Here is a 21447-nt window from a genome sequence, read left to right as displayed (position 1 = left end):
ATGCCTGGTTTAAATCCCAGTTACTAGCTATATGAAATGCGCTAACTTTAATACAATCTCGCTGTTTCCTTTTCCTTGAAAGTGAAGCAGACATAATCATACTTCCCATTCTATTGGAAGCTTAAAATAGATACTATTTGTAGAACTAATGCTGTCTAGCTCATAGGAAATTTTGTGGTTGTTTTTTAACACATAAAAAAACCTTTTCATTGTTTTAAAAAATGTAACTCTTGGGAAATTGATAGCTTGAGTCTATAGTCAATAATTTCTTTCTCATATCAACAAGTTTAATATGGGTTAGAATCCTTACTCATTTATATGGAATTCTCCACATACTTCTAGAACAATGGCCATTTAGGAAAGACTAACATTAAGGCTGTAAGTCTCCAGGAAGCTCACCTGCCTTGGCACTTACCCTGAATACGGATTTACTCTTTTATCTCAGCCACTATCTGTCCGCAAAACCTAATGTTTGATACCACCTTTAAGGTCTGACGTGTGATAATCACCTTGGAGGAACACAAACTGCCAGAGCAGTATACAGGTGAAGGCCCATGCCTCCACTTCTTGTGTGGTTCACAACACACTAGAGAGACACACTTTGATGACCTTTGTGAGTTTTGTTCATCAACCTTATTTTGGTCTTAGAACCTAGGACATCTTTGATCTGCTTGGCCCTTGGTTGTGTCCTTATCTAGGTCTCAGCTTAGATGTCACCGCTATTGAAAGAATGTCTCTGGCCACCAAGTTTAATGTTGCCTTTACCACAGTCAGAACCGTTCACCCACATTCCCTACTTTTGCTTCCTTGATAGTACTTAGAGATAACAGAAGTTATCTTACTTATGTGTGTGTGTGTGTTATTTTGTCCTTTCAAATACCAGAAACTTCATCTGTTACTTATCTCTCTACCTCACAGACCAATACGGTACCTGAAATGAAGCAGGGAAAGCTCAGTGAATATTTGCTGAATCAATCCCCACATTCTGTGCCTAAGAAGACCCATGAAATTAGAATGTTTATGTAAAACTTTCCAAGGAGACATAGTTTAGCCTTCCTGGAACTTAGCGTGTCACAGAACTTTGTTGCATTCCCTCCACCACCACAAACACACACACATACACACACACACACACACACACACACACACACACACACACACACACACACACACACACACACAAAGAAGAGTATGGAGGAAAATCCCTGAGAAACATATGGCCCACAGCAGAACAGGGTTAAGGAGGATGGGAATCTTAATCAGAGATAGAAAAGACATCAGCCTTTTAAACAAAAATAATTTGGATTAGGAAATGGAAGCAGCCTACTTCATTGTCCCAACTTAGACACTTGCTGACTCTTGATGAGTCACTGAAGGGGCGCCACACACTGAGGACGCTTGGCAACACATGTTCAGACTGTAAGACGTCAGATGAGTGTCTGATGTGCCATTGAGGAACCCAACAGCTTTGACTTAAAAACACTTCTTCCCTCGAGGTTTTCTTTGGGGTATAGAAATCTTTACCTTTTAAAAATACTAATTTTAAAAACATATTTCCCACTGGGGCAGATGAGGGCAGCTTGTGCTCCTTCAAATGGTCAGGATCCAAACAACTGTTCTAGTTCTTCTGTTGTAGATAGAGCTTCTCTCTTCCTAAGGCTCAGTTAGTCCTTCCCTCTCTATGCCATAGGGGTAGATCTATGGCTTTCAGCTCAGTATGAAACATTAATGGGTCTCTTTCATGTTCTATTTTTAGGGCTGGAGTGGAAAGGCTTCATTGGATAGGAATCATAGATCCCCCAGGAAATAGTTCATCTGACTTAAGCAGCATTGGGAGAAAAATATTTTCAGTGGTCCCATAGTAGACGAGTCTGTTACACAAACTTTACTTTTTAATCACAAACACACATATAGTCTACACTCGAAAGAAGTAAAACACACTATTACTTAAAGTAGAAACAGATACCTGTGGGCCATTTAAAAATCCGCTCTCCTGGTTGTTTCTTTTTGAAGCTAGGAAGGGCTAGAAGAATCAGGCACATATTTTTGTGCAGCAGCTGTGTGAGACCGTCCATCACCATCACTATCACCACCATCACCATCCACCACCTTCCTTAGTGAAACTCATTCAAAAGCCAGTTGAAAATCTGGTAACTAAACTATTGGGCAGCTTGGCATAGAGTCCCCTGTTAAAGTCTCCTTTGAGGCCAAATAGGCAATCAGAAAGAGTAAAGATACCCAGTGACCAAGGATGGTCAGTTACAACAAGGTCTCCTCCACAAACTGATGCTGGGAGGTTGATGAGCTGGTAGGAACATCTAACAGCATGAGAACTACGGTCTCACACAGCTGTTGTACAAAAATATGTGCCTGATTCTTCCAGCCCTTCCTAGCTTCAAAAAGAAACAACCAGAAGAGTGGATTTTTAAATGGCCCACAGGTATCTGTTTCTACCTTAAGTAATAGTGTGTTTTATTTCTTTTGAGTGTAGACTATATGTGTGTTTGTGATTAAAAAGTAAAGTTTGTGTAACAGACTCATCTACTATGGGACCATGAACTCTCTACTGCTCCCATGTTGTCATGTGATAATGTCAATGCCTCTTTTTAGATACTCTAGAAAAATAATAGTGAAGTGCAAAGCCTTTTCAGATTACATATTATTGTCATTAGTCAGATGCTGAATACAGGGAGGAGATTGAGAAGTCGGGCAGGAGCAATATAGATGCAGTGATGATACATGAAATTCTCCACAAAATATAAAATTAAAAGAATCTAGAGTCTCCATGAGTACAGCCTTAGTTGTAAGGTCTTTATTAGCAACTGTTAAAACTTAGGTACCATCAATGGAGTGTCACTAAGTAGTTGCTCCATAAAGATGGATAGGTTGATCTTACAATGAAGCTTTACACTTCTCTGTAATGGAGTGGTTATTGCAAGGTCTGGAATTTGTTTCAGTTTCAAGGTCTGGCTCTCTAATCTTCCTGACATCTCTCCTTTACTCCACAGTGGCCTTCCCGATGTCTTCTAACAAATATCACCCCTGTGCTGTACAGTCCTATGCCTGCTCAACTGCTGACTCCCATACCATCACCATGGAAACAGAGGTGGGGGAAGAGTGGGGGTATGCTTTCATGATATCACTTAGGAATGGTACCCAAATTGGCATGGGGTACATCATGGCAACCTCACTCAGACTGTCAGAGAACAGGCTCCAGTCAGAAAGAAGACTGAGTGTGTGAAGCTGAAGTCTCGTTTCTTCAAATTACGTTTTCAGAAAGACAAAAATAAAACTTCACAAGAGTCCCTGGAAAAATGTCTTTCAGGTCTGAATCCCTTTTCAGTTAATAGCTATCAATTTTTTATTTTAACAAAAGTCATGCATACCTACAAGTTGCCAAGGCACCTTCAACATTTATTATTTGCTTTTAGAAGTTACAGTATCAAGAGCCATAAAATATTATTTACCTAATCTTCTTAAGTGAAAAGGTCAAGTCCTAGGAAAAACACAGTAGGAAATTCTTCTATTAGATCCAGGATGCAGTTTTACTTATTTATTCGTGTTTTATTTTTTAAAATAATTATGAATTTATCAAATTTTACAATGCATATTAAATATTGTAAATAGAAAAATGTTCACATCAGACTTGTGTCATATTTCCCAGAAAATATGTAAAGTCATAGAAACTATGACTATATGGCTAACAAGTGTAACTTTTAAAAATATATAATTTATTCATTAAAATGTCATCCATTTTTGGAAAAGATCTGAACACTTATTATATACATGGTTATGTATTTGTGTAACTTCTATAGATATATTCTTGTATTTATATCTATGTATGTATATATGCACACACATAAAGAACTCTTAGAACTCAAGAACAAAAAGATGAACACAATTTTAAAATTGGCAAATGTCTTCAATGAACCTTTATTTAAAGAAAGTTCACAGAAGTCCTCAATAAACTTAGCTGTTAGAAAAATACAAATCAAAACTCCAATTAAGTACCACTGCAGTATTCTCCATAATAGCCAATAGATACAAGCACCCCAAATGCTTACAAAATCATTGGGTGAAAGGCTGAGCAGACTGATATATATATTACAATAGAATACTATTTAAGCATAAAAGTAGTTTCACATGTCACAATATGAATAAGTAGTGATACATACTAAATGAAAGAAGCTAAACAAAGGGCTATTTGTATATTTCACTTATGCAGAATATCCATAATAGGTAAATTCATAAAGACAGAATTCAGATTGGTGGTTGTCAAAGCATTTGGAGGGAAAAGAAATGAAAAACTGTTTATTGGATGTGAGTTTTTATTTTGGAATGTTGTGAGTTGGCAGACAGCAGATGTGTTGGTTAAAAGCAGTAAACTCCACTGTTCTATTCACTTCAGAGGGTAGAATTGTTATGCAAATTTCACCTGTGTAACTTTAATAAGCTCTGTTTTGTATTGTCTCAATCTTCAGTATAAGCAATCCACAAGAACTTCCAGGTCATCTCTATTAACAGAACAGCAGAGAGTCTGCTGTAGGAGAAAATTCCTTCTGGACAGCTGATAGGTACTTGGCACTTTAATGCTTTGGAGCTGTTTGGATCCATTCTTCTTGCCGGTATACAAACCACAGACAAACAAACAAACAAATAGAAATTACTTTCCTTTACAATAAAAGAAAAAGTTAAGATTTAAATTCTACTTACTTTAACCTTACCTCTACTTAAAGCAGTGGTTCTCAACATTCCTAATGCTACAAGCCCTTTAATGCAGTTCCTCATGTTATGGTGATCCCAACCATAAAACTATTTTGTTGCCACTTCAGAACTGTAATTTTGCTACTGTTATGAATAGTAATGTAAATATCTGATATGCAGGATATCTGATGTGACCCCCAAAGGAGTCATGATCTGCAGATCGAGAGCCACTAATAAAGCTAAGAAGAAACTAAAATTCACCCCAATTTCTTTTCATCCAACATTCATGTTTCATACTTTTCCAGCTCTCTGCACACTCTTCCAAAGATGCTTCTGCACACCCAACCTCAACCTACCCCTTACTGTTGCTGTCTTCAATCTAGACCATAGAAGCTGGGATTCCAATCCTAATTGCTTCTAATACCCTCTGTGAAATTCTTAGCTATTGAAGACAGAAAAAATCCATCAAGTGTTGTACCAAATCTTGTGATTTAGGTAACTAAAAATGAAACCTCCATTGTCACTTTGGGAAAGGAATTGAAAGTTTCTCAGAAAGGTAAAAACTGTGTGATCACACAACCTAGAAATTCTGCTCCTAATTATTTTCATAAAATAATTAAAGATATATTCATACCAAATCTTGTCCACACATATTCAAAATGGCATTATTCATAATAGTTAAAAAGTGGAAACAATCCAAATGCCCATCAAATGAGAAATGAGCAAGTGAAACTCCATATTGTGAATACACTGGTGTATTATTATTCAGTCATTAAAAAAAATTACTGGTTCCTACTGCAATATCAATGAACCTTAAAGAAAAGATGTCAGACATTACAGGTTACATGAGAGTGGTTCCAGTAGTGCGGAATGTGAAGCATAATCTAACACATACATGCAGTGTAGATTGGCAGTTGTTAAGGGCTCAAAAAGAGGACAAGAGAGTGATTGCTGAAGAGCTAAGGCTTGCTCCTTTGAATGATAACAATATTCTGAGGGCAAGAATGGTCAGACAATTCTATAAGTGTTCTCAAAAACACCAAATCACATTTCCCAGTTGCCATTGTTTAACATTTTAGAATCTTCCACTTGGCTATCTGACATCTATGAGTAGATTTAGACCTAGAACAGATTCTAAGCGGCTTAAGGGCTACATGGAATAAATGGCAGCTATTTCTATTCTTAGGGATTTTGCTTCTCATTCATGAACTGAAAGAAAAGCCTGGCCTTAGTCAATGAAAATATTTTACATTCCATTCAAATTATTATGAGTTAAAAGACCTAGTCTACATTTGGTTCAAGTGAAAAACAAAAATAAATTCAAGGAATATGCTGTCATGGTGTTATGTGCTGACCGCTAGAATGAATATTATATTTTGCACCAAAACAGTCAGTCAAATGTACTTTCAAATTTATCATTTTTATTTAATAATTTTCATCAGTGTCAACTGTCCTTGTCGAGGATAATAAAATCTTAGCTGAAAATTGATAAGTCAAACCGTGCATTCAGATATCCAGTGCAGCATTTTGTTTTGGTCTTGCTTTATGCCTAGAAGCTATGACAAAGAAATGGAATAGTCATAGTTGTTGGTTTCATATTGACTGGGCTTATGGGAAAGGCTGTTGGTGACTTCAGACCAGACAGATGAGAAAGCAAAAGAATTCTCTTCAACTTTAGAAAAAGCCAACAATTCATACAATTCCTATCTTATTGTGGTCTATCAAAAGGAAGGGATTTTGACTAAAATGGGAATGGAAAGGGATTCTTACTGACATAGGAGTGAGAGATCAGTCTGTATTTTCCCTGCAGCACAGCAGCAAAGAAGGGTCCTTTCAAGGGACCTTTCAGCAAGGGATGGTAGGACTGAAAAACTTCAGCCCATTGACCACAGAGCAGATGACTTCGGGGGTTCATCAGGCAATGGAAACACATGAAATCATTTTCTAGGTTTGAAAAGATAAAATAACTAAATGATAAATTGAACTTAAATAAACAAAGCTCCATTTCAAACCAGGCAATGGGCTCTGTGGATTTCAGCAACATCCTCCATCGTTTTATCACTTCAGTGGCACCAGAAAGCCGGTCCTATCTTCACGATCCATCTGATTACATGTGACTTGGCGACGCTGAGCAAGTCCCAGGCGGGGGCAAAGCTGATTACAAAGCGCAATGAATAGACAACAGTGTTGATGACTTCATTTTACATTTTCTGCATGTTTTTAGTATTCAGATCTCAAATGTTAAATTTTCTAATGGCTGAAGTTACTTCCTTTCTGAGAAGACTTTGAAAATGACAATGTTTTAATTGGTTCACATTAAAGACTCTGAGAAGCTTGAAGAAGAAGAAAAAAATCTTTCCAGATGAGCAAGAGGTTGGATAAATGTAATGACATATGGTTTGTTTTTTTATAGCTACAATATGCAAAAAATAGTAGCAGCATAGCACATGTATTCAATGATATATATGTATTTATACACATAAACATATATTCTGCTTATACATTATGAAATAAGATTCTTTTGTACAAATGTGACTTTTATTTTCTTTCTTTCTTGTTCTCCTTAGGAATAAAAATAACAACTGAAACTTAGAACAATTTTAAACATCTCATTATACAGGGGATCTTACAAAAGATAAAATCAACAACTGATACCACACAGTCCCTTGCACAGACTCGTAAGTAAGTTGTCTACAGGGTCTCAGAGCCTCAGGGTAAGAAACTGTCCATCCATCTTATTAGGGAGCTTCCCTTCCTCCACAGGCATCCTCCAAATCTTTCCAGATGGTCGGTCATGAACTGATTCTTAAATATCTCTCAGGAAGGGTACTTCTCACATCCTCTGGCTCACTTAGAAACCCTCTGGAAGCTCTTCCTTTGCTGTCCCTTCATCCCTTAGTCCATTAAGTCACTCATGAAGATGTGAAGGGCATCTGATCATCATATTCTACAAACTGATTTTAAATTTTTTCATTGTTTTTGCATGACTTTCAATCTTTTCTTTAATCTTCGAATCTAAAAGAAAATTAATTGGCATAAACATTTCCCTCAAACATCACACAGAAGTCTCTTTTTTTAATCATTAATTCCTATTTTGACAAAGCCTTTCCTACAGAGAAGAGCATTTTAACCCACATAGGGATCTTTGCCACCAGCTTCCTCTGGACTTCATGTATATACCTCATTTCTATTCAGTAACTGGGGGAGGGGGAAGCTCTCAATTTCCAAAAGAATTGGTGAATTGGTGCTTAGATCTCATTCCTAACAAGCATCTATCATAGTTTCATTTTAACTGTTTGGTATGGAAAATGTCATGCATATGCTACGTAAGTAGAACCACATAATACATCCCATATGTTCATCACCCATCTGAACATTCCCAGTTTTGCCTGCAATGTTATCAGTGCTTCCATCTAACCCTTACACACCTTTGTATGTATTTGAGTGTCTATATTGATTCAGGTGAAAACAAAAATAAAATCAAGGAATATGCTGTCGTGGTGTTATGTGCTGGCCACTGGAATGAATATTATATTTTGCACCAAAAGTAGTCACTTTACATATACATATATGTAAAATTTACAACACTTGAAATCATTAACTTTGGCTTGGATCTTTTGAGAATTATTGCAATAAAGAATATTGTTTTCTTATCAGAAAGTTCCATCCTAGGTAATTTCTCCTGACCTATTCCAAGAAAAGGCCACAGTTTGGGCCTTTTATTAAAACTTTGGTTTTGCCTGTTTTTGAACTTGCGTATCTGGATCCACACAGGATGGCACTTACTTCTGTGTGTCCAGTCTCTTTTACAATGCACATTGTCTGTATAATTCATCTGTATTGTTGTGTGTAGTCATTGTTGGAGCCTTGTTTTTGAATAGTATTCAACTGTATGAATTTATGTCACAATTTATCGATTCTTTTTCTTGCTAATGAGTATTTCAATTATTTTAATTCATAACTAAGATTAATAAGACTTCTTTGATCATTTACTACAAGCCTTCATCTTCCTAATGTGGTTGTACTCCCTGTAAGTTGAATTTTATTTTTGAACCAAATAGTGAAAGAATCACAACTGACGTGTATTGAGAAGACTTCTTCCTACCTACCACTGACTACTGTACAGCTCCACACTGTATCCTACAGATAAGTAAACTTTCATCAGTTGTTTGAGTGTTCTTCCAATATTAATGCAATTATGAGTAAATAAACATGTATTTGCTCTCCTTGTAACCCCAAAAAAGTAGTCTGATATATGGTTATTCAATGCTTCTGTCTTTTTTAATTAACAACCTCTCGGGGTCTTTCTGCATTGATAAATAGAGACTGCCTGCATTGTTTGTAAATGGTGCTGTATGGATGGCTCCTTGGATAATTGCTAACATGTTGTGATTATGCAAAATACTACAACAAAGCCTTCCCTACATAATTACAAGTATATGTAGCATTAGTAGTGCAATTAAATTTCAAAATAGTGTTTTAATCTTGCTGGGCTAGAGTCTATAGGCATTGATAACTTTTTAAACATTAACAACTTGTCCCCCAAAAGGAGTCATAACACATTGTATTCTGCAAACAATACAATATACCCTCCCTCCTGCAGACTTGCTGCCAAAATGCATTATGAATCATTCCCAGACATTTCAGTCTCAATATCCTCAAGAGCTGTCAAAAATCAATGCACAGCAACCTCACACCCTCCATGACATTTGGCTGAAATGAAGTCCTCAGCAGGACCAGCTACATAATTTGTGCAAAATAAAAATGTGGCACCTTGTTAATAAAAATCTCAAGACAGTAAAAACAGAGGGATTAAGTCAAGCATTGGGCCTTCTAAACATGTGGTTCGGTGTATCTGCATAGACTGAAAACACATAGAAGTTGTCCTTTATACTAAGCCTCGGGAAAAATTTCACTATTTATGTGCCTTGTTTTACCTTAAACATTGGTGCAAAAATCTTTCACGATATTTCATAGCATAATCATTTATTTTATTACAGATAAATAAAATCAACCTTCCAGGAAGGCAAATCATCTTTCTACTACTGGCAACCAAAGGTACGCCATGCTACTCCCAATAGAACAATTCTAGGCAACACCCTCCCAAACACACAACTACTCTGCTTCACGACCAAGTTTTTCATATTAATCTTACGCATACATGCCTACCACTTTCACTGTCTGGCATCTTAATATTTGAACAATTGTAATGATGGGAATTAGAGGCCAAGTAGAAGCCAGTGTTAAAGCTACCATTGGACCTGCACACTCAAACTGAGTGTAATGATTGTCTTAGCACCCACATTGTCTCATAACACAATGCCTTTTAAGAAGCTGATTTGATCCTCCTAGCATGTGGGGGAAGAGAAGTGTATTATATAGAACACCCCCTGAATTATCATAAGGCTCATCTTCATGGTGTCCTTGCCTCCAAGAGCCAGAATTAGTAGGCTGGAGGTAGAGTTAGAGAAATGTCCTGGAAAAAAAAAAAAAGAAGCTGGGGATGATTACTTCTAACATAACAGAAGGCAAATAAGGTGGAGAGAAGAGAAGCGTTGTGTAGTGAGATACTGAGAGAAGGTTTTACCAAGATTCTGATGCTATATTTATGGCTTTTAGACATCTTAGATATTATTTGCAGAACTCCCTGCTTACGGGTGCTTCACAAACTGATAGTATCTGAAAAGGAAGGAGAGAGAGAGAAAAATTAGGAGAAGAGAAAATGAGGAGGAAAATGGACAACAGAATAATAGGAGCAGAAACATTTAATAAAGGTGTGGCTGTCATATGCCTGAAGGTTGTAGTCATAAAGAGCAATTCAATCTGTGCTAAACTGTTCCACACTTTCAAGTTTATTACATTTGTCTTACTTCTGCTGGACCTTGAGCTGGACACCATTCTCTGCTCTTTCACCCCATCTGCTGGTTCTGCCAAGAGCTGTCCTTGGATCATGACACCAGCAGCACCCATGAGAAAGGGAGACAGATAATTTTTTCAGCTGTGCTTTTTTCAGCTTAACCTGTTCAGAGAATTCCTGGGGGCCTTGATAAAATGCAGATTCTGACTCTGTAAATCAGATCTGGGCCATGGGATTTTCCATTTTTAATAAGGTCTCATGTATGTTGATACTTGGATGTCACTCTAGGTACCAGGATATATATCATCAATAATGACTAGCACAAAACCCCTCAGTAAGGTCTCCCAACTGACATGGAAACTGATACCTGTTTCTTAATGTATAGCTACACCTACCCATTAACTTAATATACTTACTGAAGAGTTAAGTTCATCCTGAGTACTTCTGCAGTTGCTTCAGTGGTCTATTTCCATATAAGTCATCAATCATAGCATGGAGTTGACACATTTGGATACTGAGATCTAGTTGGGAAATGCTATGATGATATTGTCATATAGAATATAAGTTTCACTTTAAAGAAATGCTTAGCCCCTGCTCTCTTCTTACAAGTCAGCAATGGAGTCACAAAGAGAATGTGTGGCTTGGCCAAGGTCACACAGCTTATTGATGACAGCAGAAGGAAAATCTATTTATGATCACAGGAGTATCATGCTGTCTGTTAGTACATCCTGGTTATTTTACATTTTCTATTTCCTTCTGTTGAAATGACCAGAATTGTATCTGCTATGTACTATAATTAGTAAGGACCTATATACATATCGGAAGTTAGAAACTGTGACAGCATGTATCCCATCTCAATAGTTTTCCTCACATATCTTTCTTTTGTATTCTAGTGCCCCACCTCTTCTCAATAAAACTGGATTTAAAACTTTTTCACAGGATGAAAAAAAAAAAATAACCGCTAGACCCTCTGTTATCGACATCATGTACCTTGGGTATTCTCTTTCTGCGTTCTCCTGTGTCTCATTAATATGGCACGCACTACATTTTAATTGACATTTTAAAACTCTACACGAAAAGAATACAAATGTATTCCATATGAAGTGGATGAGTGGTTTTTGAGATGTGTGTGCTAGTGAGTGATTTGTTTGCCTAGATGAATGATCAATCAGTTATTCGGGAACTCACGAGGGCTGGATAGCCAATCAAGGGACCATAAGACCCTCAAATGAGACTCGGCTCATTTGACGTCAAAATTCACTTCAGAGAAGGTAAGTGGGTCTTCACGCCTGACCGAGACTGGAGGGTGGCTTTCTAAAGTGCCCTTTCCATCCCCAAACAGAAGGCACAAGAGTAAATACAAAGTTTCCGGGTCTCTGAGGTCTCATCCCAGTGTCAGCGCAGAACGCAGATGAGCAAAGTGAGTGGGCGGGTGAAATCATTTGAACAAAACCCCATTATTTACAGATGAGAAATTTATATTGTCAGCGTAATATCTGCGAGGCTAAACAGCCTGGAGAATATATAAAACACAGCACCCTGGTGCAGAAGTGCAGAGCTTGGGCACAGAACACATCCAAAGTTCCCAGGTGGGCTCCCTCGGTCTGCACCTGCTCTCAGCTCAGCCACACAAGGTAAGAGGCACACTGTGCACCCGTGAAGTAAAACCTGTTCGGAGGGGGTGGGGCAGTTCAGTATCTTTAAGTATTATAAATTAAAATAATGCTTTTTCAACTTTTACTTTATTGATATGAGTATGAAGGACACAATTTAGATAAAAATATTATTGACTAGATTTATAACTACTTTTAACATAATGATTTCGCAAATTCCTTAGAGAAATAATGTAATGCAGTCATAAAATAGGAAGGAAAACAAGGATTCAGACCAATGCACTTGTTACAATGAGAACAGCATGTTCAAATAAGTAAACACTCTGAAAAAAATAAATATTTTTTCCTTGGATTTGATAGATGCACGTGCTGCTTTGAACAGAAGGGGCTTTTTAATTTCACAAGGAAAGTGTGCAGTATGAGATTACAACAGCAATTTTCTGTATCAATTAAAAGTTCTGTTTTCTGAAAGAAGATATTCAATATCATCTTTCAAATATCCAAATATCTAATAAATGCTTCAAAATATCAAAGCCTTGCATCAACCCTTTGTAAATAAAAGCTAGTATCCTTGATGCAAAGAACACGCATCCTTGGTGCCTGGGGATTTCTTCATATGAGTTATTAACTAACAGCTATTTACACCATATTGAGGACCAATAGTTATAAATAAAATCCACAGTAGCTACATCTGGAATGGAATCCTGTATATCTCGTTAGAAAGACAAATCATATATTCTGAAGTATCTATTTGACTTCATGAAGAAAAAGCTCCAATTCACAAACACCAGAAACGGAGTCAGCCATCAAGAAGAGGGTGTTTTAATACGCTCTAGGGACTCCTTAGGAAAGGAAGTAGAAAATATTTATGTGCCCTACAACACCACTGTATTTTAGGAAAATAATATAATCTCTACTTTACTACATCTAAGATTTTTTTCTAAGACTTTTTACACAGAGGATAGTACTGTGTCTATAGCCTCCTTTTAATTCTGATTGAAAAATTGTGGTAGTTTTTGTTTGTTTGTTTTTTCAAAAATCCCATACTCTTTCTTTACGCTAGCTACAAGAGGAGGGAAGTAACTGAAAATTCCTTACTGAATAAAATTTTGATGTTAAAATAATATATTTAATTCTCAATAGTATTAAAACAATGAATTAATTATATTATGTCTCTTTGCAATTTTGTTAACTTTTAAAAAGTGAGTTATATCAAGGACCTCTTTGGGTTGCATTAGAAGACATATGTTCTTACAATGTTACCTGCTCTAAGTCTGCCCCTGATAAAGATGACTCGGGACATCACATAACCTTCAGGGACCAAATTTGGGTTGAAGGATTTATCTAGGACTGAATTGGCATTTTTCAGTCTTTTACAAAGGCTTTCCAATGGTGTTATAATCCTAAAGGGAAGTCCTTGCCTTAAATCTTCAATATTATAAAAAGATGTTACCTGTGAGAGGTACAATCAAAGTCATTGCCTGAAAATATAACAAGCTTGCAAAAGCTTGCCAAGTAGTTACACTAAAGCATAGAAATGTGTCAAAGTAGCAATTTGATGCTGATGACCAAGAAGAATGAATGTATAATTTCTATTACGTTGCTTTGTCTGATTGGCCAATTCATCTATGAAGGCTTATTATTTCAGAACATTACTACTGCAGGTATGACAATTTCAGTTTTACTGCCAAAGACAGATAGTAAATATGGCTGAGATGCTAAAGAAAAGATTGATGTTTTAAAATGATAATATTTGTAAAAATCCTTATTCCAAACCAAATGTCATTTGCTAAAAATACTCATTTAATTTATTTATGGAGAAACATAATGAAACTTGGGCTGAAATTCCCATTTCTCGAAAATAAAACGGAGTTGGAAAGTGGCAGAGAGCAGCCCTTAACACATAGTGGACTCAAGGTTTCAATTCAGAAAGCAGAAGAGCTCACTCCATCCACAGAGGCATCCTGGCCCACATTCATGTGGATCTCCACCCTCATCATCACACACTTGGTATCTTATGTTTTCACAGGGTATCTGTGTTTGACAAACAGAGAAGAAACCAGGTGTATGCTACAGATAGACCTATAGTGTCATTAATAGGAAATGTCATTTCCTAGACTGAGTCTAATTACCAGACAACCCAGGGACTTCTGGGACTTCAAAAGCAAGCACTAATTTTCCCTAGGATTCCAATCTTTAATTTCTTAGTTGTGATTGTTCAAGTTGCCAGGAGCATTAGTTCTTATTGCAAATTGCTTGTCTTTAAAATGATTTTTCCTTTAATTTAGAACAGGTCAAAGCACCCTAAAATACCTCAAATCTGTTGGCCGCTTTATAATTACAAAGTCTAGACCAAGTTACACTATTTAAAATATAAATGAATAATACATCTGAACCGACAGCTGGTATGCCAAGTTGTAGCCCGAGGCAGCTTTAAGATGGTTGAAATGCAGTATAATGTAAATGCTTGGAAGTGAAGGACGATTAATTGAAAGCCAGACTGATAGTGAAGGGGGTGGCGTTATGGATAAGGTGCCACTCAGGATAACCATATGCAGCATATCATCCTCAGAGGGTATTTTAAATGTTTATTGTGGACACTTTTTTATTTCAAGTCTGGAAATGAGCCTTCTAAACATTAACAGAACTGTCCTACATTAATGAAATGCCTAATAAATAGTAGAACATATCCTTTGTGTTATTTTTTGCTTATCAAAATTCATGGAGAGATATATTCTACTGAAAATTAAGGTGGCATTGGAACTGTAAGCAGAATAAAATTGACAAGTATACCTTTTTCTGTATGTAATATTTACTTAGTCAAAATTGAACTCATTTGGACTCCCTGCTCCCCTGTCATTCCCCTACCCCCTACTCTGTGCTTCAACAGGCAGAAAAAAAAAAAAAATGAAGAACATTTACATTGTGGCTGGATTTTTTATAATGCTGGTGCAAGGCAGCTGGCAGCACTCCCTTCAGGACACAGAGGAGAAACCCAGGTACTAACCTGCAGACTCTTCTAGCCTGTCAGCGTGGTTAGGAAGTTTGGAGAAGGGTGACCGGTGAGTAGGGTCTCAGCGGTTGGAGGTATGCCCTCCCTGCACAGTTCTGAAATGTTGAAAGTACAGTGGTGATAAAGGTGGGCTCTTCCGTAATACGAAGCAGGGTGTATATTCACCAACAAAAGGATGTAAACCATGAAAATGGCAAACTATAGTCCTTTGGATTCTTCAGATGTACTGTATCCACTCACTGCTCAGACACGACAAACTACATTGCTTTAACTATTTCAACTCAAGTTCCTTTTTATGCCTTGCCTTTAAAAACAACATCATTCTTTGCTAATTACAAAAAGCATCCATGTCTAAGATGTCAAGTGTTATAAATATGCAAAAGTTTTTAAGTATTCAAATTTCTACTACCCAAAGAAAACAATTCAAAATATATAAAAAATGTTGTGTTGCTTTCCTGGATTTCAAAAACTTTTAAAATAATTTTTTAATTGAAAAAACATTGTATTAGTTTCTCCCTGCCATTTCTCCAAACCCCTCCCCACTATCTGTACAAACTATACAAATATCTCTCAGCTTATATAGCCATCAGTCCTGTTTTTCTCTTGGAATTGCAACGTCAACTTTCTCTTTTATTATAATATTTGTTACATATATGATATATAAGAGTTGTATACTTTTCACCTCATAAATATACAATATTTATTTAGATGTTCCTCTTCTAGTGGTCATTTAAGAAGTCTTAAAATTTGCCCATGAAGAATATTACAAGTGAGATGTGTCCACATGCACTTTGCCCCACATTTCTTAATATTTTCTGGGGTGAATCTCCAGCAATGAGATTACTGTGTCAAAGGTTGATGATTTTAAACTAGAGTTTGTACAAAACTCTTGCTGATTTGCCTTCTAGAAAAGTTCTGGAAGTTCATACCCTCTCCCATTAGCAATAGAAAAATATTTTGTCCTTTCTAATATTTAGTAATTTTAATTTAATGAGTAAAAATAGTATATCATTTGTGGTTATTACACTGATATTCCTGTATATTTACCATGCCAACCAGCTACATAGGAATATCCACCAGGAATTTTCAAACTAGCAGATGGTGTTTTTTGTCCCTTTCTCCAATCTTTAGCTACCGTATAACTAAGTAATTGAGCTATTTTTTTTTTAACATTAGTATGTGCAAGACAAAATTAGGGGCATAGATCTGCTGCCCAAACAAATGATTCGGGATTCTTAAACTTTTAAAATATTCAAGTCACTGCTCTTCTCTGTCATATTAGCATAATCATGAGTGGATTAATTAGTTGAAAAGATTTATTTCATCCTGTTTCAGAAAACGTTGGAGAAACCTGTTGCTAGAATTCAGGGGTATCTTCCAATACTCTAAAGCTGTTCCCATAACCAGCTGACGTTCTTCTAAGAACCCTTTCAAGCCCCTTGGGGTCTAAGGAGTCTTCAGAAACACTAGGCTCACTACTTCATGAAGCCTTCTATTTTGTAGTAAGGGGTCTTCTCAAGAAGCCTGCATATAGAGTATGCATTCAGGGAGTATTTACCTTGGAGTATTTACCCTTAGGGAATTTGCTCCTGGACTATTATTATTTATAATCAATCACTGTTGCTTGCAGATCATTCTCAGCTTCCCAGACAGACCCGCTGGAGGACCCTGATCAGATCAGTGAAGACAAACGCCATTCACAGGGCACATTCACCAGCGACTACAGCAAATACCTGGACTCCCGCCGTGCCCAAGATTTCGTGCAGTGGTTGATGAACACCAAGAGGAACAGGTAAGAGTCTAAACCTGTTCTCCACATTATAGACAGATGCACAGCAAAACATTCTCCTAACTCTTAGATTATCATGATCATCAAATGGGCTTATTCAATTTGGATGATTTTGAAATTAGGGGTGATACCCTTTATTTCAGCTCTCATGATTCACCTCCTCAAATTCCTTATCCACACACCAGTGTGACATAGACGTTTTTTAGTATTATTTTTAAACCAACACTAATCTTAGTAATATTTCCTCTCATCTACTTCACCTTAAGATTGAATACTAAGTTTTGGAGACCTGCTAGGTTGGAAATTAAGTTCTTATTAAAAGTTAGAGCAAATTCAACATGCCTTTGTGGGGTTCAAGCCAATGACTATGATCACAAGATTATCCCATAGCTGAGTTGATCATTGGTAAAGTACGAAAATAGACGCATTCTTTCTCTTGTAAAATAAAAATCCAAGACATGCATTTAAAATTACAGCCTAGCTAGTCACAGAGCATAAAGAGAGAAGGCTGCAAACAGGAACACAAACCCATCATAAGGCATACATTTTAATGTTGGATTTGTTTGAGGGGTGTTGGGGGCTTTGCTACTTCTAGGCTACTGGAGAAAATTATCCACAAGAGTTTCACAGAGATGGTGGAATTTCACAATTTCTTTGGAGGATGGCCCACTTGGGAAAGGGAGTTATGCATACCAAGTAGCTGAAGAAATCTAAAAATCAGGAAAAGGACATAGATGTGTCTCGCTGGAATGGAAAAGGGAGGAAGAGGGAATGAGAAGAAGTGACAGGGCACAGATAATCTTCAAGTGGAGAGTCCAGCAGTAAGGAAGATGGCCATAGTGGTCAGAGAAGGCCTGGGGGCCAACAGTGTCCCCCCACCAATGGCCATAGGTAAGGCGTGTGAACTGTGAGAAAGCACAGATTTACAGAGTTGAAAACAATTGTTCTCATCCTCTAGAGTGGGAATGCTGCAATACTGGAAACTAACACAAGGCCACCCGTAATCTCAGCTGTTTGTTAAGTTGAAGATGAACCTTCCAAGGATGATAAATGGCCAGGGCTGCAAGCAGCTCCTTCTGCCCTCCGCCCCAGGTCCTCTGTACACACTTGCAGTAGATAAAAGCTCACCTCTGCTTCTCTCCTACAGGCTCATACATTTTCTTTAATTCATTATCATATGGTTCTTCTCATAATAATTCAAAGTCATCCCTTGCTTTCCTTTGAATCTATCAACTAACTCTGACTGGATGATCATTAATAACAAGTCCCTACTCTGATTTTTAAGTAGCATGGCCTCGTGGACAGCCTAGTGGCAAGTACTGAGGATGAAGTGAAACCTAAATGAAGCTTTAACAGCCAATGACCTGAGGAGGGAGAGAAGGTAGAAATAGCACCCTGGAAAAGGGAGGGACTTTCTAGTCCCTTTTAAAATGTCGTTAACCTTTTCCCACCAATTTTCAATCTAGATCATGGATGTAACTTCCAATCCATCATCTAGCCACCGTCGCCTCCGGAACTCCTCAGCTGTCTGACCATTCAGTCCCGAGCCTGAGGTTCCTGCCACTTACCAGGGGAGACCACACTGCCGAGGAGACAAAGCTCCATCTAACCTCCACGTTTCTTTCAGGAACAACATTGCCAAACGTCACGATGAGTTTGAGAGGCATGCTGAAGGGACCTTTACCAGCGATGTGAGTTCTTACTTGGAGGGCCAGGCGGCAAAGGAATTCATTGCTTGGCTGGTGAAAGGCAGAGGAAGGCGAGAGTAAGTCTGGGGTTCCTTACCTGATGTGTTTCCCTGAAGTAGAATTTTTTTTTTTTAAAGAACTATCCTGTGAAAATTAAAAAAAAAAAAACTCTACTGAAAACTCAAGTACATTTCAATATTTAATGAATAGATATCTGAAGTTCCATATTTGTTCAACTAATATTCGTATGTTAGTAAATACTAAAACATGTAGAGACATTAACCACATCTAACCGTGCATTTAGCTTTGATGTGGCCATCACATAGCTGGCCATACAATCTTCAAGGTGAGAAAAGAGAACAAGTTTTTTAGTAACTTGCTTTGATTTTAACCATACGTACTCCTGAAGCATCTCATTTTCCTGTGACCATTTTGATTTGCATTTGAAATGGAAATGGGAGAAAATTTATGTTCAACTCTGCAGAGTTCAGCAGAGTGAATTCATGCTTGCTGAGAAAGATTGAAATGGGTAAGAGGCTGACGTGTAAGCACTAACCATCATGCCTACAAACCCAATGGCACAACTTGTTGGATGTCTATAATGGATACCCAAAATTCCACGGTGGCAAATGAGTGAGGGAAAAAATACAACAACAGATGAAGTTTGAATCCCTTACTTCTATATTTTTCAACACTGCTTTCACAGTCACTGGCTTTACAGGGTACAATGCATTTGTGTTGAATTTCAGAGAAATGAATAGTTTAAATACTAGTGTCTGTGTTGGCAACTAACTAAAATATTTAAGGCAACATAAATTGTTGAAAAAAATTCAACAACGAATGAAGCTGCACAAGTTTGGTTTCAAGGCCAAGATCCAAAACCTTCCTTTTAAGGGTCTCTTGCTTTGTGTGGGATTATATGAGGGGTTTTGTCAAAGTCCTGAACCGTTTTCTCTACGGCTCTCACATGTCACCAATGATCAGCAATCTGTAAGAACTTACTTAAGATAATCAAACCCTGACTTCAACCCTCCTTTTTCTTAGCTTCCCAGAAGAAGTGAAGATTGTTGAAGAAGGCCGCAGACATGCTGACGGCTCCTTCTCTGATGAGATGAACACGATTCTCGATAATCTTGCCACCAGGGACTTCATCAACTGGCTGATTCAAACCAAAATCACTGACAAGTAAGTACTTTTCAGTTAATTCTGAAATGTATCAAGACTTTCATAAATGTAAGTTACACAGCCATTAGTTGTTCCAGTGTGCAGAAGCATCTTGGGTAATAAATAGGATGAGTGTTGAAGTCACTTATGAGTACACCATCATATTTAACTTTTCCTTAAAGTTTCCATCCACTTATTCATTCACAAAGCATTCACTGGCTGTCTGCAATAGACAAAGCACCAGCAACATCAATATGAATGAAATATGGAGAAGAATTAAGTCATTACATATTAATACCACATTAAAATGCTATAATTTTAACACACGGGGAAAATGTCATTATATGTGGCATTATTTTCTTAATTTAAAAGCACAGCTGTGTGCCAGGGTGTAGCTTAGTGGTATAGTGCTTGCCCAGCATATGCAGGGTCCTGGACTCAGTCTCCAGCACTGAAAAAGAAAAAAAAAACAGGAAAGAAAGAGATAAAGGCACAATAAAAATCAAATCAAAATGTCATTTATTGCTAGATCTTAATTTTCATAATTATTTACAAATACATGTTTTTGGTATATTTTAAATAAATCATCCTTAAATGAATATGAATTCAACTAAAAACATTGAGGAATTAGCTGGTAGAAAGATGGATAAACAATTTTTATTAAGTGACATTGAAATGTCTCCTGAATATATTAATTATATCATCTGGTTGTTATAATTATTCTAAATAAGTAATCCTTTTACATTTTTTCCATAGGAAATAAGTACATCACCATTCACAACCGTCTTCACAACATCTCCCGCCAGTCACTTGGGATGTAGATTCTATACATTTAAGAGCTATATTCTGAAGCCGTATTGCTTTGCATGTGGATGAACACATTTCCCTTTAGCATTGTGTAGCCAAAAGATTGTAAATGAAATAAAGTATTTCCAGGATGTTGATAAAATAACAACCTTACAGTATGAAAGTGCTGGATTCTCATATTTTCTTCTCATTTTCAGTGAGATTATCCTTCTGTGATATAAGTTGTAAATTTTTACAGTCACAACACCTGCATTGTAAGAACAGAAGACATGACAACCTGGTAGCCACAGAGGCGAACCTGGAAAGAGAACTTCTTCCTTGAGTCCTTTATCATCAATGCACTCAGCTTTCAATGTATCAAGGATAGATTTAAATAAAAAGTCCAACCTTTACTGTTGTCTCCTTTCTCTTTGTAAGCCCCTCCTTCCAAGCGCCCATTCTTCCTCAGCTGGTGGCCCGTAACTCCAATCTAATGTAAAGAAACAACTCCTTGTTTTGAATGACTGTACAGCACTCTACTGTGCTGTGCTAACACTGGACAATCAATCTGTCATAGAAAACAATTATTTATGTTTTATTTTGATAAAAAAAAATGTCATCAGGCAGCATTAGAGTCAAAAGTCAAATCTTTCCTGGAGCCAAATAATCTTGCATCCACTTTTGAAAGCCAGGTGCCTCCCGGTTTGATAATATGCCTTTACACACACATGCACACCCCCAATACATAACTGCTTCTGCTCGTCTACCCTGCCTGTATATTCACACATCTAGGCACTTGCCTGTGGCCCACTTATGCACCTGTCTACCTGATA

At 37.2% G+C, this 21447-nt stretch overlaps 1 protein-coding gene across 2 annotated transcripts; it reads left to right on the top strand.

Moving 5' to 3' along the window:
- Positions 1 to 15074: 15074 nt before the first annotated feature.
- On the top strand, positions 15075 to 21246 carry Gcg (glucagon). Of its 2 annotated transcripts, XM_052725033.1 has the most exons (5): positions 15075 to 15173; positions 16818 to 16979; positions 18604 to 18741; positions 19709 to 19849; positions 20585 to 21246. In XM_052725033.1, the coding sequence occupies exons 1-5, from the start codon at positions 15082 to 15084 to the stop codon at positions 20589 to 20591; spliced, it is 540 nt and encodes a 179-aa protein (XP_052580993.1). In that variant the 5' UTR covers positions 15075 to 15081; the 3' UTR covers positions 20592 to 21246. The 2 variants fall into 2 exon arrangements, with proteins under 2 accessions (XP_052580993.1, XP_052580995.1); XM_052725035.1 differs by lacking the exon at positions 20585 to 21246 and having other exon boundaries at positions 19709 to 20330.
- Positions 21247 to 21447: the final 201 nt, after the last annotated feature.

This window comes from Peromyscus californicus, unplaced genomic scaffold (genome assembly GCF_007827085.1).
Source record: "Peromyscus californicus insignis strain IS unplaced genomic scaffold, ASM782708v3 Scaffold_7__1_contigs__length_154581171, whole genome shotgun sequence".
Lineage (NCBI taxonomy): Eukaryota > Metazoa > Chordata > Mammalia > Rodentia > Cricetidae > Peromyscus > Peromyscus californicus.
The sequence above is the reverse complement of the archived record's forward strand: the minus strand, read 5'-3'. Positions and strand labels throughout refer to the sequence as shown.

Bases quoted from the DNA above. Each gene is read 5' to 3' on its own strand.
- Gcg (XM_052725033.1), top strand. From the start codon at position 15,082: ATGAAGAACATTTACATTGTGGCTGGATTTTTTATAATGCTGGTGCAA. The intron at 15,174-16,817 runs GTACTAACCTGC...TGTTGCTTGCAG, and splicing joins GACACAGAGGAGAAACCCAG to ATCATTCTCAGCTTCCCAGA. The intron at 16,980-18,603 runs GTAAGAGTCTAA...CGTTTCTTTCAG, and splicing joins ATGAACACCAAGAGGAACAG to GAACAACATTGCCAAACGTC.